Source organism: Poeciliopsis prolifica, unplaced genomic scaffold (assembly GCF_027474105.1).
Source record: "Poeciliopsis prolifica strain line A6 unplaced genomic scaffold, Auburn_PproV2 SCAFFOLD081, whole genome shotgun sequence".
NCBI lineage: Eukaryota > Metazoa > Chordata > Actinopteri > Cyprinodontiformes > Poeciliidae > Poeciliopsis > Poeciliopsis prolifica.
In genome coordinates this window covers 352742-378268 of record NW_026562456.1, presented here as the reverse complement: position 1 = coordinate 378268, position 25527 = coordinate 352742, and the positions used below count along the sequence as shown (strand labels likewise).

General features: G+C 37.9%; 1 protein-coding gene across 1 annotated transcript; it reads right to left on the bottom strand.

Annotated features, from left to right (window-relative positions):
- Positions 1 to 309: 309 nt before the first annotated feature.
- LOC129352823 (calcium-activated potassium channel subunit beta-4-like) lies at positions 310 to 25118 on the bottom strand. The gene is made up of 4 exons (XM_055021989.1): positions 24778 to 25118; positions 20808 to 20978; positions 6715 to 6842; positions 310 to 3713 (listed from the first exon to the last, which is right to left on the bottom strand). Exons 1-4 carry the CDS (start codon positions 24940 to 24942, stop codon positions 3389 to 3391), a joined length of 789 nt encoding a protein of 262 aa, XP_054877964.1. The 5' UTR covers positions 24943 to 25118; the 3' UTR covers positions 310 to 3388.
- Between the last annotated feature and the right edge of the window lie 409 nt (positions 25119 to 25527).

Below are 25527 nucleotides of genomic sequence, written 5' to 3'. Positions count from 1 at the left end.
GAAAAACTTGGAAATTTCTCAGTTTCAAGTGTCAAACTTAATCACAAAAATTTTCTAGAAAATACATGGAAGTTTCTGAGTCTGAAAAGTTTAAAGTTTCTTGAAAAAACAAAAAAATGTTAATTCTCAGAAATTCTAAAGAAAAAACTGAAATTTCAGTTTGAAAGTTGAAAGTTTGCTAGAAATAACTCAGGAATTTTGACTTTAATCTCAGAAATATGAGAATTTGATTTCTGAATTTGGTTTGCGGCTCCGTCTCTGTGGGAAACAAAATGAAACAAACCAGAAGAATGAAGTCGAATGACACTGTTTCAGATTAAGTTAGTTTTTATTTAAAGATCTCTATCAGGCACAGCAGTCATCATGTCCATCAGTGAAACGCGAAGCGAAGCGGCTACCTGGGTCACATGGCACAGAGCTGAGGTTCAGACGGGACGACACAAAGATCCGAAGCTGCTCGCTTATTACAACGACACAAACACTTTGTTTCATCTCAACCATCAGCTACTGACGACAGCAAAAATAAAGTCAACATTTCAACAGAGAAAATCTGAATACATACAAAGGTTTGTTGTTTTTTGTTGCTACAGCAGATTACAGCTCAGCATATGGCTTTAACTATTAAATCTAACTTCATTAATCCCAGATGGAAACATGACAAGCTCGGAAAGTTCAGTGCTACAGTGAAGCTACATTTTCTTTAGATGAACAAAGAGAAAAATGATGGATTTTAATGAACAAACGTTACTTATAGATACTGAGAAAATGAATTAAACTCACTGATTTAACTACAAAAATAGTAAAATGTTTTAAAGAAATATATTCATGGTTCATTGTAACTATTAAATATTTAAATTTGAACAAAATGACTCAAATGTAATAATTGAGACACAACCAAACAATTTCTGTGTATTTCTGCTGACATAATGGAAGATAAAACTGATCATCTATAAACTAATAATGAACTCTCCTAAAATAAACATTATTTTAATCACATCAGCTTCCAGGCTGACGAAGGAAAAAACACACATGTAGATAATAGAAAACAGGAAATGCTGAAATGAAATTACAAGTAGAACGAGGGAAGAAGAAGCGATAGGAAGACAGCATGGCACCGAGTCACAGAGGAAGAGGAGGCACTAAGTGTTTTCATGAAGCTACATTCAGAACCGCTCCGCTGGGAAACCGGCCAACATTTCAGAACCAGCAGTTTCCTTCAAATTAAACTTCATAAAATGGAAAAATCTGATGTTAGGAGGGTTTGACCTGTTTTGAAAGAAGTTTGTTCTCAGCACCACTCAGTGGAAATCAGTGAACCAGTTCAGCTGATGGTTTTCCAGTTTTCAACCAGAAAGTTCAGTTTTCTGTTTGGGTTTTTATAGATCAGAGCTTCTAAAACCGTCGACCAGAAAATGTTTGATCCTCTCAGTTTTATCAGGAGTTTCTACAGACGATCACCACCAGGAGGAAGTTCATCAATAAAGATGATTGGAATCAAATCAGCTTCCTGAAAACAGTTCTCTGAATTTATAAACTTTGTTTCAGGCATTTGTGATCTAGAAGGAATATTTTAGAAACTCTGATCAGAATTTATGAAATCTGATTGGATCTAACTTTGAACAGGATTTAGATTTAAAGTGATTCATATTTATAAACTTTGATCTGATTGATATTTATAAATTGATGTGAGATAACAGAACAGTATTGAGAGATGCATTTATGAACATTTGGATAAAAGAGGAATTTATTTGGTTCTTGGAGAATTGAGATGAATTTTATCAAAGGAAAATCAGCTTCAGTTTAATTTAAAAAACTTGTAATTATAGATATAAGCTTTTCTTCCATCGGTTGTTTATGTTCTCTGAACTTTCTATTTATCAAACTACTTTCAATTTTTACAAAAAATATAAAATGGAGGGAAGTTTTGGGTGAAATATGACTTTATTATGGAGGAATGGATGATGATCAGGAATCAAAGTGCTGAATCAATAATTCCTCCAGAGGCAATCATAAAACATTTTGGCTGCTGGGATTCAGGAGGAAAATACATTTTTACACTAAAGCTACAGTAAAAAGCAAAAATGTTCTTGACTTGCAATTTATTTTTAAATGTCAAACCAGTCAGATGGTCAATGGAAATGAAGCTTGAGACGTTTTTGGTCTTTTCAAATCCTGACGACAAATATGACGAAAATAATGCATTAAAAACAGAATAATACTGATTATAAAATAAATATTAAGTGTAATTTTATCAGTACATATTTCTGAAAAGTCCAACCAAACCTAAGGTTCAGTTTAATCAGAACGATAATAAGATTAATCAAGATTAAATATCTGTAAGTTGTTTCTGATTTCTGAAGTGAAACAATGAAAGAAAAGCTGCTGATGAACAAAGAAGGAAAACATAAATCTGCACTGAGATCTGCTTTGGTTGTGATTAGTGGATTTACTGCTGTTGTTTTGCATATTCTACCGGATCAGACGAGAAGAAGCACTTTCTTGTTTTATAATAAGCTCTCTTGGGGATTACTGGAAGTGCAAAGTGAAAGCTCAGCAAATAGTTTTTTTCTTTATTTAAATTATCGGACCTGCTTTAATTTCCCTGCCCAAAAATGATTAAATATAGAAACTCTTTGCTTTTAACAAAGAAAAATGTAATGTACTTCATAAAAACTAAATCTTACCGAGTATTTCTGGTCTAGTTTGTAGTGCAAATATCTTAGTGCACTTAAAATAAGGCAAAACGAACTTGAAAGGAACTTTTTAGAAAACTACTGACTTCTTCCAGGATGATGTCACAAGTTTTCACACCTTCTATTGGCTGGAGGGCAAAAAGCTGCTTGCTAACCAATGACTAGCATTGGTTTCAGCTGGTACATTATCAATATTGCACTAAATGTTAATAATTGACAACTAGAAACGAGGTCAGGAAACTTTTAATTACAAAAAAAATAGCAAGTGAGAGGGAAGTAGCTCAGTTATGCTAGCTTGACTATGACAACCGTAACATGTAGATGTCTGTGGAATCCGATGTGTAATTTCTACGTTTGTTTGTCGTCTTTCAAGTGCGCTAAGATATTTGCACTAGACCAGAATTACTTGGTCATTTTTGGTGTTTTTGTCGTTTAAATGTGAGAAATAAAAGTTTTGATCGGAAATTCAGAAGACTTTCTAATGTAAGACGAAATGTGGGATCGGTTGAGGTGGATTCAGCTCCTACTGATCAGGCTGAATGAGAGGAGCTGCTAGACTGTTTCAGGTGAACCCGACACACGTCAGAGTGGATTTACCCTCATCTTCCTCCTGATGAAGATCACAGCAGCCCTTCATGGCGTCCAGTCGCCCATCAGCGGCTCACATTGAGCTTTTCTCAAGTTTCCTCTCTGGCTTAATGTTCCCGATCCCGTCGCCTCACCGGCACCGCAAACAGAGGAAGGGTCCGTGATGGCGACGACAGCTCGGGGTCAGAGTTCGTCGCCAGCAGGTCCCCGGGTTTGTTGCCGCGGCGATCAGAGGTGGTGAGGGACAAGTCCTGGCAAACCTCGTAGGAACATTTTCTCTTCTGCAGCGCCTCGGCTCTGACGGCCAGGGAGCGGGCGCAAACCGTCAGCAGCACAATGAGCGTGCCCAGAAGGAGAGACACCATTGGCCAGAGGACGCAGTGCAGCAGCACGCTGGTGTCATGGGAACGCTGCCACAGCACGTCGTCAGGCCTGCAAAACCAGAGACAGAAACTAGCATGAGGATTTATTATCAAATATAGGAATATTAATAAAAGGAACAAATGACTAAATTTAAGGCCTGCAGTTAAAGGTTGACTTACGGTTTTAAAAAAATCACTTTGACATGATTAGATACATTTAAGACTTTTTAAGGATGTGCAGAAACCATTTGAAAGCAAAGATGTTGAAAATCAAATAAGACACAATGCATGAGGGAAAATTATCAAAGAAATGACAAAATTTAAGACTTGTCTACAATATTTGAGGCCCAGTTGTAGACCTCAGAAATACAGACAAAACTTTCACAGCGTTCATTCATTCACTGATTCATTGAGCTGCATCATTTTGGTGCTTTGTGTAAAACCCTGCAGAGCCTCACAAACGTAAACCTCCCCTGACACCTCGCTGCTTTGTTACAGGAAAAACTTCAATGCTTTTTATTGGGATTTTATGTGCAAAGTTGCACATGGCTGTGGAAAATGAACCTGGTTCTAGAGCTGAGATGTCGCTGCAGCACCAGCACAAGTTTCCTACTTGAACTGAAGAATCTCTCAGGTAAATTTAAATTTTTCTGAACTCAAGTTCCATTAAGCATCTTTTTTCAGAAATGAAAAGAACCTTTGGTCCCATGTTCTTAAGCCCCAGAGGTCCAATCGGAGACATTCAGTGCAAACCTCTAATGAGCAGAGGTAAAGCTCATTGATATAATGGAGGCATGTAATGCAGCAGCATGCTGCTCCTCATTGGTTACCGGGGTAATGAGCCGTGCTTCTGAGAAAAGGTCAGAAATATTAATAACGTTCTCATTTATCTGGACTTATTTTTTCTTCAGGTTTATTGAAAAGATTTTAATCCCTGAAAAAAAAAAAAACACGTTTAAACTTCTTCCAGCACAGAGACAAAAAAATTATTATTAAATGTGGCACTATTTATTTTCAATTTTATTTTAATTGTTTCACATTAAATTAATGATACAAAAAATTTGTTACAGCCTCATTTGTATTAATATAAAAATTGATCAGATGTAATAATTACCAATTAGAAATAGAAAAATACTAGAAAGAAATCAAAAACTTTTACTGATTAATTTCAACGTTTAGCATTTATAGTCTCTAAATTAACAACTTCATTGTTTAAATCAGATTTGATGGTTTTCTTCTGAGATGGAGAAATCTTCACAAAATTGGGAAATAATTTTTTAAGGGTTCTAAATAGTGAAGATGTTCAAATTTAAGGTATAAATAGCAACATAATGAATGGGACAAAGTGGAGGAAGTAAATGAGCATTAAACTTCCTAATAAGTGGAACAGGAAGTGCTTTTGTTTTGACATTTCCAGCAGGAAGTGTCCCGTGTATTTAGCAGGTAGCTCAGCAGTCAGTAGGTTACGTTTGATTTGTTCTGCAATGATTCACAGTCATCCTGTTGGAAACACATTCATGTGGTCTTGAAGCTAACGCTAACATAAACGGATTGCTAGGAGTCGCTAACATCCCATAATCCACCAGCATCACTGGCTAATAATCCAGCTCATTGTTTCCCAGTGAAGGTTTTTAGCTTCCTGTCTCTTCATTAATCTGACAGAAACGAGTCCAAGTCTCAAACTTAAACAGTCGTCCAGGATTCTTTAAATTAAATACGCTTTAAAACAGCAAAGAACTGGTTCAGAAAAATCACTCATTGTGAAGTTTTAGCTGCTGTTATATTTAAACATTCCTTCCAGAAACACATAAACCCAAAACCCCGGTGTGTTTTTTTCAAATCTTTAAATAAAACGGCGTGCAGTGCTCTAGTTTTCCATCTAAATGACCGAAGAGCCAATGTGCAGCATCAACAAGCTCCCGCTGGGCCCTCATTTACCGAGCAGAGTCCTCACCCTGCTGCAGAGATAAAAATAAAAGCAGCTGAGGTCACAGGTAAGCAGCGGCTGAATAATAGGAGGATAAAACTGACACACAACAAGCTCCTCAGTTTTTCTTTGTGTCATCAGTTTGTGGCTTCACGCTTAAAAAGCTTCTGTTAGCCTGAACCCAGAAAAACATCCCTCGGTTTTGTTTAGGAGTTTCTGAATAGAGAAGCATGGAAACAAATACATGCTACAAATTTATTAGTAAAAAATTAAAACCAAACATGATGAAGAAATACACAGAATTTCTTGGTTGTGGTGAAATGTGAAAGTTTATCAATAGAGTTTTGGTGCATTTGTAGAAGAAGTAGAATCTGTTTTTCAAGACGCAGAAACTTGCTTGATTTTTTTGTAAAATCCTTCCTTGAATAACTAGTGAGAGTCGCAACCGGCCTGTCATGATAGCAAATGTTTCTGGACGATAAATTGTCCCAGAAGATATCGCAATAAACGTTAATATTGATGTTTTGAGACAATTTTTGAGTAACATAACGCGAGAACACATTTAATAAACTTTAAATGAATATTTAACACTGGAACTGGAAGACATTTTAAATATTCAAAATATTTAAATAAAATAAATAAAATGTAAACAAAGCTGTTCTTAAAAATGGTCTAGTTGAGACCAAAACGTCAAACTGAACTTTTATCATTCAGTTTTTAGTAGAAAGAGAAAAAAACAATAAATCATGCAATAGAAATTATTGAGTTTGTTTTAATTTACGATGCGGTTCATCTGGCGACAGTCCTAACAAAATAAAGTCACCAAAATAAAAGTAAAAATGCTCCTAAAAGCACATTCTCTCCAAAAAGTTACTCAAGTAAATGTAACGAGTTACAACCCAACTCAGGTGTTGAGATGTAATAACCAGGAAATGGAGTTTTTTTTTTCAGCAGGGTCACAAATCCCAGCCAGTCATTTAGGAAGTGGATAAAAGCAGCAGCTCCTTAAAGCCGGACGGCCGTCTGTAATCTCCTGAGGTAAGATCGATCTGTCAGCCAGGGAGCTTTCACACCCTCACACGTCCTCCTGCTTCCAATTTGTCCGTCTCGCACCTGGAGGTGGACGAGTGTGTTTGTGTCTCACCTCCTCTGCTGGTTGAAGAAGCAGGTGAAGGACTGGCTGCTGACCTCTTTGGTGAAGTAATCCTCCCACAGCAGAACGTTGTCTTTGTTCTTCTGGTTGTCCCTCTCACAGGGGGGGACATAGGAGCACTGGGGACACAGACGTAACTGTTTCATAATACAACACTAAATGAGATCAATTACATCTTAAACAGGTGTTCTATGTGATTCCAGGCACATAGTGACACTTTATACACTGCAAAAACACAAAATCGTACCAAGCACTTGATTATTTCACTTATAACAAGGAAAAATGTTTTAAATGAAAATAATCTAACAATAGAACTAGTCATTTTCTGCAATTTTAAGGAATTATTGACTAAAAACAAGTTTGCTGAAAAGTGTTTTGTAAATGTACTAAGATATTTGCACTAACAGTAGATCAGAATTACTTACTAAGAGACAACTTAAATGATCTGTTTCTCTGGTTTTACTTCTTACAGGTTTATGTTTGAGTAAAATGAAGTTTTTTCTTTAATTCTATGAACTTGACATGTCTCTGAAATTCCAAGCAAAAATTTATTTATTTGCAGAAAATTAGAAATAATTAAAATGACAAAAAAGATGCAAAGCTTTCAGACCTCAAATAATGCAAAGAAAACAAGTTCATCTTCATTTAGAAACAACAACACTAAAGTTTGAACTCAGGAAGAGTTCAGGAATCAGTGTTTGGTGGAACAACCAGCAGGTTTTCAATGGGGTTCAGTGCAGTGGCCTCTTCAGTTTTTCCAGAGCTGCATATCAAATGTGACCTAAAAAAACTTCACTTCCTGATTTAGCAGAGTGAAATTGGGCCTCTGCCTCTTTAAGAAGCTTCTGCTCTTTCTGAGACAGCGCCTTTGGTAAGTCATCAAACATGGTTCTCTATTAACCCTTTAGAAACGTTTTTACCAGCGTTTCACTGAGAAACAGCCTAGTGGAAGCGCAGCTCCACCAGGTGTTTGGTAGTTGCTGCTGGCTAGTCTGAAGGAGCTGAGTGGGGGCCAGTGGGAGCCGGTCCCCCACTGGCCCCCACTCAGCTCCTACTGTATAAAATCGATAGAGGAATTACAGCGAGTCGGCCACTTTAAAAACAACAAACAGCTTTCAGTCCAGTGGAAGCTGGCTGTTTTATTTATTTTGGCTGACTCCGCGGGCGGGCGGGCGGGCGATGCCCCCCGATGTCCGCCCCTGCAGCCGGCCCTGGTGGGGGAAGAGCTGCGCCTCGATGGCGGAGCAAGGCAGCTGAATGGTTGCCATGGAGGTTAAAGGAATTGTGCAACATGCATGAAGGAACATCATGTTATTATGATAAAGCTAAAAGGAGTAAATTTTAAATGTACTGCTCCTTTAAATGAATGGACATATACAGAACTGTTCATCTGACACCTCTCCTAACAAGTGTCACTGATTGCCCTGCAGGAGGCGCCGAAATGGGGTCAAAAACAAGTTGAAAAGCTGAGCACTGATTGGCTGACTTTTCCTTTGAGCCGCTGAACACAACTTAACTTTCTGCACGTTTCGTAGCAGGAGGCTGATTGTTGCCTGGCTGGAGGAACGAGAAGTTGCTCTGCTGTTGCAGTGATTGCTAGAGAGGAAGAGGAAGGCGGGGAGTTTTAATCACAGAGGGAGGCCAGTTTAATCATCTTCACTCTTCATTTCATTCAAGTTTAGCATTTCAGTTCAGCTGAGGTTTGGACTTTGACTAGGCCGGAGGTCTACAACCTGTGCAACTTAAAGAGTCATTTTTACTATCTGGTTAGTTAAATAAAACTCATTTAGAGCCAAAAATGTCTTCTGACTATTTATACTTTCAGATAAAGATCTATTATTAGATATTTATTTTTTAAAGATTCACCATTTTAATTCTGCTTTTAGGATTTAAAATAAAGATATATTTGAGTAAAAAGAGGGTGAATTTCTTTTTTATATTCTAGTATTTTTCGTCTTTGTGAAAATTTTATGCAAATTAATTGTTTAAAAACTTGCGTTTGAACATTGGTTGGATGTTTTTAATTTTCATCCAAAGCTTTTGTGAAAGGTTCAAAACGCCACCTCTGGCTTTTCCAAGTTTCCTCACAGAGCAGCTCTCCCCCACTCAGCTCCTACAGACTAGCCAGCAGCAATTAGCAAACACCTGGTGGAACTGCTGAGCTCATTATTGGAGCTATTTGTCAGTTCAATGCTGGTAAGAATGTTAAATGGTAAATAGAGGAGCCATGTTGAGATGACTTTCTGAAGGTGGAGTTTCAGAAAGATCAGGAGCTTCTTAAAGAGACAGAGACTCAATTTCAAAGTGTTAAATTACAAAGTGAAATGTATTTTGGGTGATACTTGATCTATACAGCATCTATATACTTGATTATGTTAGAAAATGCCTCTGTATGCCTGGAAAACACATAAAACTGCCTCTTTAAATGGTAAATATGCGGTTTCTCCCTGCAGAAACATTCAAACAGAACCACCTGTTCATTTCAACAGACAATGTGCTGCAGAAACTTGAATTTGTGTGTAAAATATGAAACTATTTCTGGAAGAGGAGCAGGTTAAGTGACAACACTGGTTCAGCTGTAGGTTTATTAAACTCTATATTGTCTTTGAACGCATCAGTGTGAAGCCACTGGAGTAATGGCGGCGCCTCAGAGAGGAATGTAAATGAGCTGCTGTTTTCACGCTGCCACTGCATCCTGAAGGGAGCGTGAATCTGCAGCCGCGTGAATCTGCAGCCGCTCTGCTCGTCGTGACGGCACACACTCTCCATCCACATCGATCTCATTCATGCCGCTTATTACAGGCTGGATCTCGTCTGCGATTGTAACCTCGGCCCGTTGGCATGACAACCGCAATCATCCGGCAGAGCGGCCTGCCGCTGACGTCACGGGGCGAGGTGCCTCGCCATTGGCCGGCCCGGGCCGCGACGTTTGTGAGGCGACAATTACCTGAAGCGAGAGGAAAAACCGGAGCGACTGACACGTTTGACGCCGCGCGGCGGCGGCAGGAGCGTCACTTTTACAGAGATTTTCTGCCATCAGTTAATCGCCGCATGTTCAGCTGGCAGAGCCTCGTCTGATTTTAGGCCCAGCAACTGGATGTCAACTGTCTGAAATGTTGGAAAAGCAGAACCGGAGAAGAAGAGTTTATTTAGATACATGTAAATCTAAACTCAGGTGTGTCATTAAACTAGTTTCAGTTTCCACAACAAAACATTAAAACTAAAATTCTCTTTAATTGGTGCAAAACTGAAACATATCACCTTTCTAACTGTAGTTTTATTATTTTTGAATGTTTATTATAGTTTAGCTTTATTTGTTGCGACTTTTGTTAGTTTTAGTTCATTTTTACAGTGTGTTTGCTAGTTTTCATTAGTCATTATTAGTTCAATAATAATAGTTAATAATAATAATACTAGTTCTAGTTTTTTCTCACTTTGGTTAATTTGTATGTCAGAATTAAAAACTATGAATTGTGATTATGAACACCATTAATTTGGTAATAATCTAAAATTGTGATCAATTATTCTTGATTGAAGAATTGACTGACATTTCAGTCTTTTGCTGTCAACATATTGCAGAATAACGTAAAGCTTACAAAGGCTAATACATAGAATTGTTCTGTTATCCAACACTAATTACTGGACATAAATATTATCAATATTTTGGATCGATCCACTCTCCTCTAATAAAAGCTGATTTATATGCAACAACGACTAAATAAACATGATTCTACTTGTTATAAAAACTTGGTTATTATAAAATGACAAATACTTTGTATCACTTTAAACTTTTTCACTTGCCAAAAAAAATATGTCAGTAATAATTTTATGCTGATTAAAAAGAAAATATCCACGTTTTCATCAAGCACTTTATGCCGATAGTAGAATGACTCATTCTTTATCCTCTATTAAACCAGTTCAGTATGAAATTAACTTTCCAAAGAACGTTTTGACAAAACTTCTGGCCGTTTCCGCTCTGGTCCCAACAGCCTTAAATTAAAATGATGAAACATTAATGTGACAGCAGACACTGAAAACAATTAACTGTGAGCACAGCAGCATCCATCACATCCCATCAGGACCATCAGATCAGCTCCATGATTTTATGATTGGACTGAAATTACAGACAGAAAGAAAAAACAAAGTTCTCCTTCCAGCCTCCAAACCGGATATTAGGCCAAAACACAAGAGGCTGAGCAGCAAAACATAAACAGAGACAGAAATGAGCCTGAATCAATTCAAAACGACAACAAAAGGAACCAAAATGTGATCAGGAGAAACAGAAATACACCGAGATGGAAAATGACAGCAAAACATAAAGAAACATGAAAAATGTTAATTGAATTTACAAACCGGCCGACTGGATGGATACAACATTTAACATGTACAAACTGGAAAAACAACTTTTCTAAGTAGATCATCATTATTTAATATGTTTTTAATTTGTTTATTCTTATTTATTTCATTGTATTTTTCTACCATTTTATTTTACTTTTCTTTAAATTATTCTATTTTGTTAAATGTTGTAATCTTTCCCTAGAACATTGAATTGTAACTGGTTGTTTTATTAATCATGATGCAAACCTTTTCTTTTATTGCGTTTATGATATTGTGATTATATGTCTAGTAAAATGAGCTTCCTGGGGAATTTTAAATTTTCATAAAAATAAAATAATAAAATGGAATTTACAAATCAGCCACTACAAAAATTAACCACAAAACATTCGAGAACAAAATAAATGGGTTTAAGAAGAAGTCGTTAATGACATATGATGAGATTTTGTGTTTCTTCTGTAATCTGACAGCGGAGCAGAAAGCGCTGACGTTAGTGCAGTGTTTATTTCTGTAATGAATTCAAACAGATAATCAGGGTCGGTGAGAGGCTTTCTGTCTGACTCGACTAAACAGATTAACACGAAGCCACGTCTACCTGTCTGACAAACAGCCATGACTCAGCGGAAAAGCTCTGAGCATTTCTGCTGCATCATGATATCTTCACGTTGCCTGTTTAATCACAAGCTGAGTCTGAAGTTGAGATGCACAAGTCATCTGAAAAATCCCAAATCAGACAACAAATCAAGTGCAGGGTATATTAAAGGCGCAAAAAAATCAGGATTTGTTCATTTTCTCTCAGAAAAATTCAGAAACTTTTCAAGTATTTTCAAAGTATATTTTCAAACTGTTCCAGCAACACAGTTTGGAGATAAATAAACTTAAAAAACATGTTTCAACCCATTATTTTATATACTTTATTACTGCTGTTAACATTTTTGTGGCATTTTTATGTTTTCAAATGTTTCTCACATTGGGAGGATTTTACAAAAAAATCCCCCAATTTCAATAACTTTGTTTAACATATAAAATAAATCTTTATTCCCATTACAGATATCGGATTGCATCAATGACAACGTGAGTCACTGAGACATTAAAAATAATAAATATTCCATACATTAAAAGAATCCAAACATATTGTATTGAGATAAAGACCAATGTTAATCAAAATAAGTTCTTAAATATAAAATATGTTAGTCTTCTGGAATTTAGCAAATAGAAAAAATTTGGGTAATTCTAGCTGACATAAAATAAGAAAAGATTTAACTTCTGCAGTTTGAATATCAAGCAACTGCAGAGTTGCTTGATATTCCTGATACTTTCTGTATGAAATCAAGGACTTTACACAGAATTTAAGTATTTTCTAGATGTGGAAAAAAACCTAAATGAAATTAAATGATTTTAAGAATTCCAAGCTCAGAATGGACCAACCCGACCCAAAGATGAATAAGTTCCTAATTTCAGTTTTTAAACAAGTAAACTGACCAAATGTGTAATTTATGTGCAAGAACAAGCAGCTGAAGAAACTTCATCAATTTGCTCCCTCCTGGATTTGATTGTTTATTTTCTGCCTTTAAATTTCCCCCTGGGGACAAATAAACTTTTATTGAATTAGATTGAATTAGATTTCCTCACTGCAGACGAAACTCTCACCATAAAGTTCTGGATGATCCAGGAAACCGTTTCTCCAGCTGCAATGTTTCTGTAAGTAGTTTTTTTATTGAATTTATGTCAGAGCAAAAAATACAGTAAAAACTGTTTTGTTTTGCTTTTATAGAATCTATTCTTACTAAATAATTCCACGCAAAGATCAAAAACAACATCCAAACTTTTGGCCATAATATTTAAAAAATATTATTTTCAGTAATCTTTAGAAATGCAATTAAACCATAACAGTTTGTAGAAAGAAAAACACACTAGTAGAAATATAAAGCTAGGTGGTAAATAACAAAGAACCTTGACAAAAACTTAGCAAAATGTTTTTATTTACTCATTTGCCAGTTTTGTCTTTGGCATTTAGGATTATTAATAAATTATTTAAGGAGAGAGTAACTGAAAAAGTTCCTTAAATTAGCAAATATTATTTAATTTAAAGAAAATGAGCTGTCAAAGAAACAATCTTGTTCCTGATATATGATCAGTTTTATAGATTATCAGCTACATTACAAGAATGCTAAAGACTTGAAAGTCTTAATATGAATTAATGATGTCTATTTTTGTGTGTGTGCAGCGTTGCCCTCTTGTTACCCACAAATCTCATCATTTACATTTATAACATAATTAAGTCATAAACGAGGAAATTACTGGAGCAGTAATTGGCTGAACCAGGCCGCCCACCTGCCCGTCTCCTCTCTTCCTTCCTCCGTCTCTTTTCTGTCACATCGTGTTCGTGTCGCCGTCTCATTATTGAGACGCCACATGAAGGATTTTAGGCCCAGAACTGGTGAAATTTGCTCTTTAGATGACAGAAACTGAAGGAGGTTAGTCTCTAATCCATCCGATTCACTGGAAGAAGGCCAAAGGTCAGCAGCTGCTTCCGTCTGCAGGCTCAATAAATCAACCAAGATTGATCTGATCAATGATTCCTAATTATCACACAGGGATTTTGGAAGCTATCACTGCTTCAGATATACTTTGTTTAAATAAAAATACAAAATATAAACCGATTTAGTGAACCGGAGGTATGTAAAATTTTACTGCGTTAATGTTATTGTAGTTCCCATAAAAATGTGATTCTGTCTGTTGGTTGTCACTTTGTTTCAGCTAAAATCACATGTTCTGCCTGTAAAACTTGGTTTCCTTCTGGACTTTTTAAATTGTTTTGCTGAGTGAAATTCACACCTGATAATCCGGTAGATTCGGTTCGATTGGGGATCAAAATTGCAACATTTGTTAAATTTTCAGCTGCTGTGTTTCTCTTTTAAACCACACAAACCCTTTAACAAAGCTGTTCCCCTCCGCGCCTGTGGGGGCGCTGCAGTAAGAACCACTGAAGGAAATGGCATGAAGACGACACTGAGCGAAACTTCTGTTTTCACAAAATGCAAACAAAAATGGAGCGGCGTTAAGATTTTAGCGGATGTCGGATTTCTGTTTTGTAAAAGACAACGAGCCATTTCTCCTGCTAAAGGTAGCAAGGCATTGTGGGTTTTATTTACCCAGAATGCTCTGTGCTGGAGTCGATTCCTTGTTTTGGAAAAGTCAATTTTAACTGAATTGAGACCGAGATTTGTAGGCGGACTGGGTTCACTTTTTCAAATCCAATTATACATTCACACCTCAACAAACGAACCAAACTTTAAATGGACTGAAGTTTATTAAAGTGGACTAGACAACTTAAATGTCGTAGGCTGTCTATTTACTTGTCTAAAAAGGGTAACAGTGGAGCTGCTTGAAAGCAAAATGGAAAAAAAATAGTTTATTTATCACTTCAGCCGTTAAAAGCAGCAGGTTTCTAACTGTCCTGCTAACACCTTTGGATTTCCATTCAGAAGGAAGAAAATCAAGTTTGAACCAGGGCAGCTGCAGCAGGAGCTCCATGCAACAAACAAAATCTCTGAGAAATGAGCTCTGAAATCATGTGGAGTAATCCTCATCACAGCCAACATCTGTGTGGAGGTTCTACAGATCACCGGTGGAGCCAAAGCAGCTTTAGTTGGATGGAAAGACTTTCAGGGAAGGACATAGTACCTTTCAGAACAAGTGAAAAGCATTCTGGGAAAGCAACACTGTCTGAACAAACGTGTATAAATGCTGATATGTTCGGGGGTAACGGAGGCTGCGGTGCAAAGCGTCAGGGTTTGATGAAAGTTATGTTTTATGATCAACCAGAGGAATGTTCTGAACTCCAACTGGAGTTCAGACGAATCAGCTAATGACCTTCCAACAGCTAATGACCTTCCAACTGATCTATTTCCTTTATTTACCCACTGCTAAAGGTGACCTATTGTACTTCCTTGAGCAGGTTAGCATAATGGGATACAAAATATGTTCATTATATTATCATTATATGTACATTATATAAAATCATATTTAGAAGATGAGATTTTAGTCAGCTCAGTTCTGCCTATTTTGGCCTCCTGTCACTTTAAACCCAAATAAGCTGCTGCTGGCCACGCCCCCAAATCCAACGTTTACACTAGCAAGTGAAAATAGCTACAAACAGACGCGTAATTATACAACCATACATATTTAAAAAGCATTAGTAGAGCCTCCTGCACAACCAACCAGAATGCAGAAAGTGGTTTCTGGATGTTAAGTCAACATCAACAAATTTGTGTTTTCCAGCAGCCATTGTACAAGGCATAGAGCGGTAAAACCAGCTAACCAAATATGAGGGAACGCTGTTTGGGTTGCTAGGTAACGGGTGAAGTCCTGGGGTTGCCAGGTAACGGCACAGTGTGACTCAACAATTGGAAAGTATTTGAAACGTCTCATTTTCCACCAAAAATGATTAACTTAAAGCCAAAAACCGACTGGATGTTTTTTTGTTTTGTTTTGTTTTGTTTTTTAGGTGCTTGGACAGTTTCTAGAAGCAGTAGAAACCAAAACAAAAATATAAAATGTCCTCTTTAAACATTTCTGAACCAGAAAGGAAACCTGGATTCACCTGCGCTGCTCACACACACACACACACACACACACACACACACACACACACACACACACACACACACACACACACACACACACACACACACACACACACACACACACACACACGCACACCCTGAACCATCTTTCCTTTATTGAGGTCAGGAGTTCATTTCATTTTTGTTCCTCCAGAAATGATCTGTAGAAATAAGAACAGGGAAAGTCTAGAAGGATAATAAAAATGATGTGAGTTGTTCCTGAAGCTTTGGGCCGTTATTACGGCTCCACTGAAGGGCGGGGTCGTCTCACTTTTAAGGCTCACAGTCAGGTTTAATGAATTCCTTTTTAAAAACGAAAGCACTCTGAGCTCGGCGTACATCCAGCTCCTCTTAAGTAGAAAATGATGAAGTGCTGTTTTTCATCAGATAACCATGCAGACCTGCAGCTCTAATTAAAATGTGACAAAACCATCAAACCTGAGTGTGTGTTGATGCATTACCATGCAAATTAGAGCACTCTGATCAGCTGATTCACAAAGTGTGAAGTCAGACTGTACTGTTTTTCATTTTGAGTTATGGGAGGGAAATGATGCACAGAAACCAGTTTGTCCAACCAACCTGCAGGTAAGTTACCGTCACAACAGAATAAGTGATTCTGTCAGCTGATGCAGGATCAAGATTTAATTAAAAACAAACATCATGGTGGTTTAACACCCTCACAGACAAAAATATGTAAAGGTCACCTGAATTTATTTGAATTTTGTGCTCATAACATTGTTAAAATGAGTTACCTCCTGTTGTCCTCGGGTCATGTTGACCGAGGACATGTACTTAAAAAACATTTTTTTAATTGCAGCTGCATACAGCTTCTTTAAATCTAACAGTCCTGCATCAGAACTACGGTGTTCACAACTCAGATGGAATTTTATGCTGAAGCAATTTAAATATGAACTTGACGAAAACAAAAAAACAAAAAAAACAAAACCAGGCCTCGGGTCAAAATGACCCGAAGACAACAGGAGGGGTAAGTCATTGGTTAGTGGAAACTCGGAGCTGGGTTTGACGTCAGAATTTCAACATAAACTCTTTATAAACATAATTGTAAGTTTTACTTTCCATCAGCAAAAACTTATTTCAATTTGTTCAGTTTAGAGTAACAGGCGTTTCCACTCTATCATGTTGATGCGAGAAGCGGCCATCTTGAAACAGGAAGTTGCCGTTTCAAGTCAGAACTTTGGTAGTGGGACTTGGAAATCCAAATTTGTTCCAGTTTACTTTTCAAACTGGGAAATTAAAATTCCCCAGTTCTCAGTACAACTGGAACAAAACATCAGACTTTGAGTTTTATCTCCAGTTGAAAGAGAAAAAAACAAACAAATCTCAAAAGTTAAAGGTGACTGTATTTACAATGTGTCTGCAGCACGTTTTTGTCAAATATGTTGAAAAAAATCATTAAAAACATGAATGAGAAAAGCAGTTTTGGGAATTAAATGTTGAAAGTGAAGATGTGAACTCAATTCAAAAGGTTAAGATGGTGAACCAGGAACATGAATCAATTCATTGTAACCAAAGTGAACTGAGTTTTAAGAACTAGTTCGTGTTAAGGATATGTAGTGATCCATCTCCTGGGTTTGTTTCTTGAATATCTTTGCTTCACACACACAGACTGTGAGCTGACGTAGATCTTAATGTCATGTCAGTCATTTAGTCTGCGGGCGGCTCCATTAACTAACCGCCCCCTATAGACACAACACCAATTAACTGGGAGAAAAACTCTCTTCATCTGGCTCTCAGTCAGCCGGTTTACATCCACAAAGTCCATTTCAGACGAGTCTGCAATTAATGCTGCCTGCGTGTCTGCCGGTGAAAGGTCACAGAGCTCAGGAGGAGTTAAAGGTAAATGAAATGTTCTTTATTTCTTTGTTTATTTGCTGTCAGTCAGCTCTTGCAGCTAGAAGTCACAAATACAGTAACAGCTGCACAGATAGCAGAGCTGCAGTTCACTGAGTTCACTGAGTCACTTCTGATGCTGAAAGGCTCAACCTTCATGCTTTCATTTATCTACAATTAATATTATAACTTCCAGTGTTCAGTCTGATCACTCATTAGCTTTATTACTGGACCTGCAGCTGGTTAACTGCTAATGATCCACATCAAACAGGCTGCAGCATAATTGCTAAATTAATACAATTATGCTGGTTCCTGGGAATCAACTGTTATCTGGACGCCACCTGATAACATAATGTTAAGTACGGGGGAGAATCCATGATGCTGCGGGATTGTTTCTCCTCCAAAAAGCCTGCGAACCTCATCAGAGTGTTCAGCATCGGGAAATCTCTGGAAAACTGAATATCACTGCAGTTTTCAGCAGGATAATGATCCAAAATTTACACATTTGTTATTGGTCAAAAACAACAAATAATTCACTTTATTCCTTATACAGTATTGAGTAATTTAGGCCATTTTTTTAAAATTTTTTTTTTTTAATGTGAAAATAACGACAGTAAAATGTCAATGCAGCGTATTGAACAGTTTTCTTGCTCATTACTTTTTCATTCTTTATAATTATTCTGCATTTATGTTTGTGTTCTTGTGTGATTGGTTGAGGATAAACAGACTTTAATCCCTGAGGTTAACCTGCGGCGATGATGATGATGATGATGATGATGATGTAAGCAGTGGGCGGAGCCTCTGAGGTTTCCTGTCTCCCTCTGGGGAGATTAAAGGATTCCTGAATGAAGCGTGACTCGCCCGCCCTCTCTCTCCTCGTCTCCACATTACCGGTCACCATGGCGATGGAGCGCCGATGCGGGATCTCTGCCCTCTATATTTACTCTGTTGCCGTGGTGACGACGAGGATGGAGGGGGTAAACTTCTGGGTTAATGTGATGCCGTTTTATTGTTTTGGCCTGACTCTCACAGATGGTGAAGACACCTGAACGTCCCAGCTGCGTTCACTGCTCTCTGGAAATAACACCTCAGACTTCAGCTTCACATATTAAATGATAATCTCTACTTCACTGAATAAGACATGTTCATGTGTTAAAAGGGCCATTATTTCCTTTCCATCTAACATCCGGAGGTGGGAGCGGATCTGCAGTGTTAAAAACAGAATATTTTTAAACTTGACAGCCTCAGGAAGGCTGCAGCTTTTAATTGATGCTAATTGCTGGCAATGTCCCCAACGTGTGCCAAGAAGAACAACTTTAAAATCTTACTGCATGAACAAACTCTGACCCAAACTACCTGAATGTTACAACTAAAATTTTTGATCTGTCTGTACAAACTGTATTGTGTGTTTCCTGTTCTGAGAGAAGTGATGAAGCGTGTCTCATAAAGCAGCCGCTGTGTCTCCTCTGAGCTGGGAACAGAGCTGGACAGAAGGTTAATGGGTCGAGGAAGGATTGTTTTTACTTTTTGGACCCGTTATTTTACCAACTTACTTATAAGTGGAAGATGATGGATTTTACAGATGTATTTTTACGTAGAGGTGATGTATCTGACCTGAACAAGTCTACAGCTGCAAGCGACTAATTTTTCCTCGACAGTCTAAAGGACAGATCTGATCTTTCCACCCCACAAAAAATCTGATTTGAACTAAATCGGATATCTGATTTTTATTCAAAGCGTCTTCAGTCTGAATGGTCATGTCCCTTTTTATCCAACTTACAACGTTGGTAGAGACGTGCGTCGTTATTCACAATAATTCTGCTCCAGAAAAAGACAGACGACGATGATTCTGAAACTACAGTTTGTTTCAATGACATCACAATCCCACCACTCTTGGTTCTGACTTCATAGCCAAACAGATTTCTCTGCTGAAGTTTCAGGCGATGCTCCACAAACCTCACTGCTAATATCAGCTTATTTTTTCTTGTTACAGTCCAGTGATGATCCTGTTGAATAAACTCATTTCTGCAATCAGAGCGCTGAAGTGTGCCATCCACGTTCTTCTTCTGCACTTTAAATTTGTTAACACATAGAAGTTTGGCAGGAGTCACGTTTAATTAGTAAAACAAAGGACTGAACATGAAAAATGTTATTTTAGTCATTGCTAAGTCGTAGCCTTAGCAACAACCGTCTCCACAGAAGAATTGTAGTTTTTCCTGATAAACTTTTATGCGGCGTTTGCAGCTTTCAATGCCGTTCAGATCCCTGATCACGAAGGCTCAGCTCAGATTGTGAAGGCCTGAACAAAGTGAGAAGTTCACTTAAAAACCTGATATGACGCATCTCCCATCAGCTGCTTCTTAATGACGAGGAGTTTTTAAATGCCTCGTGTGTCTCTGAAGTCCTGAACAGAAATAGATTTAGACGGCTGCGATCCAAGAAACGAGCCAGAAAACACTCCTGGCTGGATGGGAACAAACAGCATCACTGCAGCTGTGCCTCCATTTTTATCTTCATCTTTCACATCCTCAATCGCATCTTTATTTAATCCCTAGTAATTCAGAACTGAATATCTTTACAACACGTGCTGTTGTATATAAACACTTTCTAACCAGTTAAAGTCAACCTCACAGTTTGTAAAGGCTAAACTTTTTGGTGGAAATTCAAGATAAAAAAGGAAAGTGAGATTTTAAGAGACAAACTCCACTAATAAACTTTACTAAAAACTAAAAGCTGACATCTTTGTATATATCAATGACATCGGCATGTAGATATGAGCCCATCAGCAGGTTGGTGTGAAACGTAAATACACAAAAAACTGTAATAAAACTACTACAGATACAAAATGATACAAATCTGAATACTCATGTTAACGTCTCCTCCCTTCTCTCTGCCCATTTCCTTTCTGGTGACTCTCAATAAAGGTTTCTAGTACCAAAAAAACCCTAAAATAAAAGACATCAGAGATGAGAAAAATCTGCTTAAGAACTTTTCCTAAACTGTATCAGAGTGGAGAAAACTCAAACAAAAACCTGAGGAGTTTGCTAATTAAAAAAACAATGGAATCACAAAGTGAAAGAAGAAGCCATGATTACAAAAGATTAGTTCCCCAGCCTCTCTTATTCAGGATTGATCCAGCTGTTGAAAACTAAACTTTCCCCTAAATGCTTCAACAAGGCCATTAATGTTTGCTGATAGTTGTGTTAGCCACAGAGGTCGATGCCACTCTAATATTTGCTGGATCTCAGAGAACCAGTGGTGTTTGTTTACCTTTGGATTGAGGACCAGCTGCTGTTCGTCGAAGTGCAGCAGCGCCACAGAGTTGGACTCAGAGTTGTTGACAAAGATCTGCAGGCAGGGATACAGCGACGTTCCCTTACAGTCGGCTCCACATGTAAAAACACACTCAAACATCTCCTCAGGACGAAGCACAGACACCACCTGCAAAACAAGATGGATGATCAGCAGAAGCACCAATCATTTACCGTCTACACCAAAAACAAAATGAATATGTTTAGTTCTGGGAAATCACTTTGTATGTCCAAGGAAAGGAAGCTTTAATTAATGCCTTGAAATTTCTGAAAGTTTCAGAGAAGTACACTGTAACATCCTGGGTGTGTGAAATAAACAAATAAAATGCTGTCTTATCATATCCAGTGCAACATCTGAGACAATGCAAGTGTCTTTTGTCACTGCTGACATTTACCACTGGACTTTGACACAGCAGTTAACCTTCTTTAGTGTTTATGGACCGGTCAATACAGGACAGTTTGTAACAGGACCAACATTAAACCCAACTGCATTTTACAAAGAAGAATCCCATTCTGTCATGTAAACCAGAAAAGTCAAGAAAAGTGAAAATGAGCAATCCAAAAGATGAGTGGTCTCTCACTCGCAGTCTGAAACAACGAAACGAACGAACAAACAACAAATGGAGCCGACGCCATCAATCTAACCTGCTTCTATAAAAATCAGGCAGTCTTCACTCAACAGGCCAAAGAGCTGCAGTAAACGCAAGTTTTCTGATTTATGTTTTATTATGTCACAGATTCACAAATGGCACATTGGAAGAGCGCTCTAACACATGACCAGAACCTGCACAATTCAGAAAAATACCCTCCAACTGACGCATGAACATCAGTCCAAGATGATGCAATAAGCTAACAGCCGAATAAATCATCTGAATGAATTCATCATCCAAAGCACACAGCATAAAGTGCAGGCGCTGGAAGCCTGTAATTCATTTCATGCATATATTCCCAAAGGCTTTGAAATGCCACAGCCTGAAGAGCTGAACAAATCCACTTTTCATCGACAACCGAAAAGATTAAAATGAGTAAATCAGAAACAAAACATCTGTCTGAGGCTGATTGTTTGACTGTTTTTAAAAAATACATTTAATTGTCAACACTAAAGGTCATGTTGGTCTCCTGGTTCAGAACTGACCTCTTTACATTTATTAGTGGCCAGCTACAGAAGCTCCTTAGAATAGGCAAAAAAGTCCATCAAAATAAAACTATGGTGATGCTTCTGAAGATGAAAAATGAGTTCGATTCTCTAACAACATTACAGTTTTCATAACTTGTGTCCAAGTGTAGAAATCAAGTTTCCATCTTTAACATAAAGGAGTGTTGAGAAAACAGAGACAAGTGTTTTCACAGCCATGGATCTAAATCTTCATTACAAGGAAAACACTGAATTGAGTTCCTCCACAAAAATACTAATCCTGATGTTCAACATGGTCAGTTGTGTTAAGCAGCTTGTGAAACATTTCTCTGATCTCAGCCAGTTGTCAGGGAACCAAAGCACTTTACCAAAAAGACTCTGTCTCCTTTAATCAGGTTGTTTGACGTTCTGCTGCCAAAACGGATGGCTGCACCCAGAACTGAGCTCTACAATCAGAGGCAAACATCAGGCAGCAGACACTTAAGTATACTTTGGCTTTTGTTCAATTTGTGAACACATGAAACGTCAAAGTGATGAAGATTAAAAGAGGTGCTAACCACAGTAAACACAGCGTGTAGCAATTACTGTTTCTATGGAAACCAATAGAGAAATAAATCAAGACAATGACAATAAAATGTTCATGGAATTAGAACAAAACTGTAAAAAGAACAAAACAGCTGTAAAAATAAGACAGCTGAATACTTTCTAATAAATACATTGTATTTTCTTATCCAGCATTTAATTAGAGCAGGTAAAACTTTCTCCTCAAACAACAGAAGTGATCTGCAGTTTCTTTATGTAGAAAAACTAGATAAACTTCAGTAGTTTGACTAACATGCCTTTTTTTTTTTTTTTTTAACCAGACTCTGCAGTCCTAAAACGGCATAAAAACTCAGAAACTGCAGATCTGGTTCTAAACGGTGCAATTATCTGAGACTGTTTTAACAGACTAAGTTTATAGAGCACTAATCAGACTGCAGGATGACTTCATTTCTGTAGCGTCAGTGATTCAGTTCAGTCAAGGCGTCTCCAGATGATACTTCAATATAATATTTACTGTAACTGGCCATAAAACTCCATGTGAATGGGCAGTAACAGAATAAATTCAACTGATTTAAGCTGAATTTGATACAAAACCTTATTAATTTATTACTAAACTAATTGGACTAAAATGACTGAATGTAATTAAACTGTGCAGTCAGTGAGGCGGTGACGCACCAAGTTTCCCTGGATGAGGAGTGACAGCTCAGCGTTATAGATCCTGTCAGATCAGATCAATCATGTTCCACTGATCACCTTCACTTTGCATCAACTTGATCAACACGGAGCAACATCTGATCACTACAGCCTCCTTCACTGTTTAAGGAATTAACTGGTCATTACAAACAGATTGGAATCTGAACAGTATTACGCATATTAAAGCTGCTGTTTGTGACTTTTATTAAATATTTATACATTTTAACATATTTGTTGAATTTGTCACTGAACTGCGACAGATTGGAATGAGACAAATAATCTGTGAAGAAAAAGAAAAAATCAAGCTCCTCTGCTGTTTCCCAATGCTACACAAAAACAACCAATCACATCCTCTGTTTAGCATCCCTTTGATCTCTGTTGTGAATGCTAAGGCTACTTAGCATAGCCATTGATGACAGCAGATAAATTGTTTTCCAGTAACAATAAGTTGTTCCTCCCATTAGAACATTTAGCTGCAAGTAGACAAGGATGATTGACAGCGCTAAGACCCGCCTCCTGGCTCTGATTGGTTGGTTTTGACATTTCTTCAGATGGCAATAGCAGCTCAGGGAGAAGGTGGAGGCGACTGATCGTTTCACAGATTATCTCTCATATTATAACTGTCATGACTTGGCAACAGTTTTAACAAATATGTAAAAAACTTATTTTTTTAACATAAATGCAGTGATAATATATTTTTTGTAGTTCTTCACTAGTTTAAGTACAAATTATTGTGTTTAAACCTGAAATGTTTCACTTCGTTAGTACACTTAGCAGATACTTTGTTAGGTACAAGGTGAAGCCGATTGTCTGAACATCAAATGGGGTTTAAGTGTCTGGATGTGATGTATTGCTGGTACCAGATGGACTGGAAGGACTGTTTCAGAAATGTCCCATTTGCTGGGATTTTCACAAACAATCACATCTGTCAGAGAGCAGAGGAAAATCACACACTTCCAACAAACTAAATGCAATATCAGCTGTAAATACACAGCATGTTAAAACTCTCAAAACTGTGAGATGAAACTGGAAACATCAATTCAAAAAGGATCAATTCGTAAAATATGTGACTGGCAAAAACATAACTGTGAACATAAATGATAAAAAATGGAAATGACTGCCAATAAAAACTGTGTGGTGCAGTTTTTAATCATTCATGGCTTCCCTTGCAACATGTGAAGTTATTCCCAAAGTAAACCACAATAAACACATTTAATTTTACTGTTTTATGGGTTATCGACCAAGCTTCGCAGTCTGTAACTAAAACATCGTAAAATTAATGCAAATCGATGCATGCTGCACCGTTCAGGGCTCCCGGACATAATTAACACACTAAATCAAAGTCTCACTGGAACAGATGACTAAAAAAAGTAGATTTTTTTTTTCAAAGTGCATTTTGGTATCTAGCTAAAAAGTTTATTCAAAATTAAAACTGTGTTAGTAACATAAATAACCTGCAGCGCGATTAATCGCGTTAACCGGTATAATTTCAGCTCGGTGCGGGTCCGGTCCGGTTCTGACCCCACCGGAGCGCAGCGCAGCTCGCCGCCGGGCTCACCGTGCAGTTGGCCGGCTTGCTCTGCAGACTCTGCAGCGTCGGACTGAGCCAGCAGAAGCCCAGGATGAAGAGGCTGAGGATCCCACAGGCGATCAGGAACAAACCCAGCCGGATGCTCTTGTCCTCAGCCTCGGAGTACTCGTACGACACCCGGATCTTCGCCATGGCCCCCCGCGGAGACCTCCGCCGGCATGGAGAGCAGGAAGCGGGGATGAAAAGCGGACGGAAGGAGGAAGATGAGGAGGAGAAGCGGCTGCTGCTCACAGCCTGAGTTAATCAGCGGCTGCTTTCAGACTCTGAGTCCGTTTTATTTACTCTCTCTCCATCCTTCACTCTCTCACCATCTCTCCATTTTTTGTTGCATCTGTTTACTGAGATTTCCATAATCTGCCCTCCTCCCATCGCAGTGCTCTCTCTCCGGCTCACTTCCACTGTTTGCTTCAGAAACATCACAAAAAAGCTCTGACGACAAGAAAAATGGTTTACTTTTATATTTTCTCCAATTTACAACTTTAACATTTGTCCAACAAAATCTTAATTCACTGGATGTTTCTTTGTAAATGTTAAAGTCACCGATTACAACTAGTGTATGAAAAAAAAGATTAGGTTTTAACAAAGATTTCACTCATTTATCAAAAAGAGAAATAAGTGCTTTTAAGCTGAAAGAGACTGGTGGTCTGGGAGAACTTCCTGTTCGCCATATTGGAGGACAAACAATAGATTCATATTTTCCTTCCACGTCTGAGGACA

Coding starts and splice junctions, on each gene's coding strand:
- LOC129352823 (XM_055021989.1), bottom strand. CDS start 24,942: ATGGCGAAGATCCGGGTGTCGTACGAGTACTCCGAGGCTGAGGACAAG. Junction 20,979..24,777: donor GCAAGCCGGCCAACTGCACG/GTGAGCCCGGCG, acceptor CTTGTTTTGCAG/GTGGTGTCTGTGCTTCGTCC. Junction 6,843..20,807: donor AGCTGGTCCTCAATCCAAAG/GTAAACAAACAC, acceptor CTGTGTCCCCAG/TGCTCCTATGTCCCCCCCTG.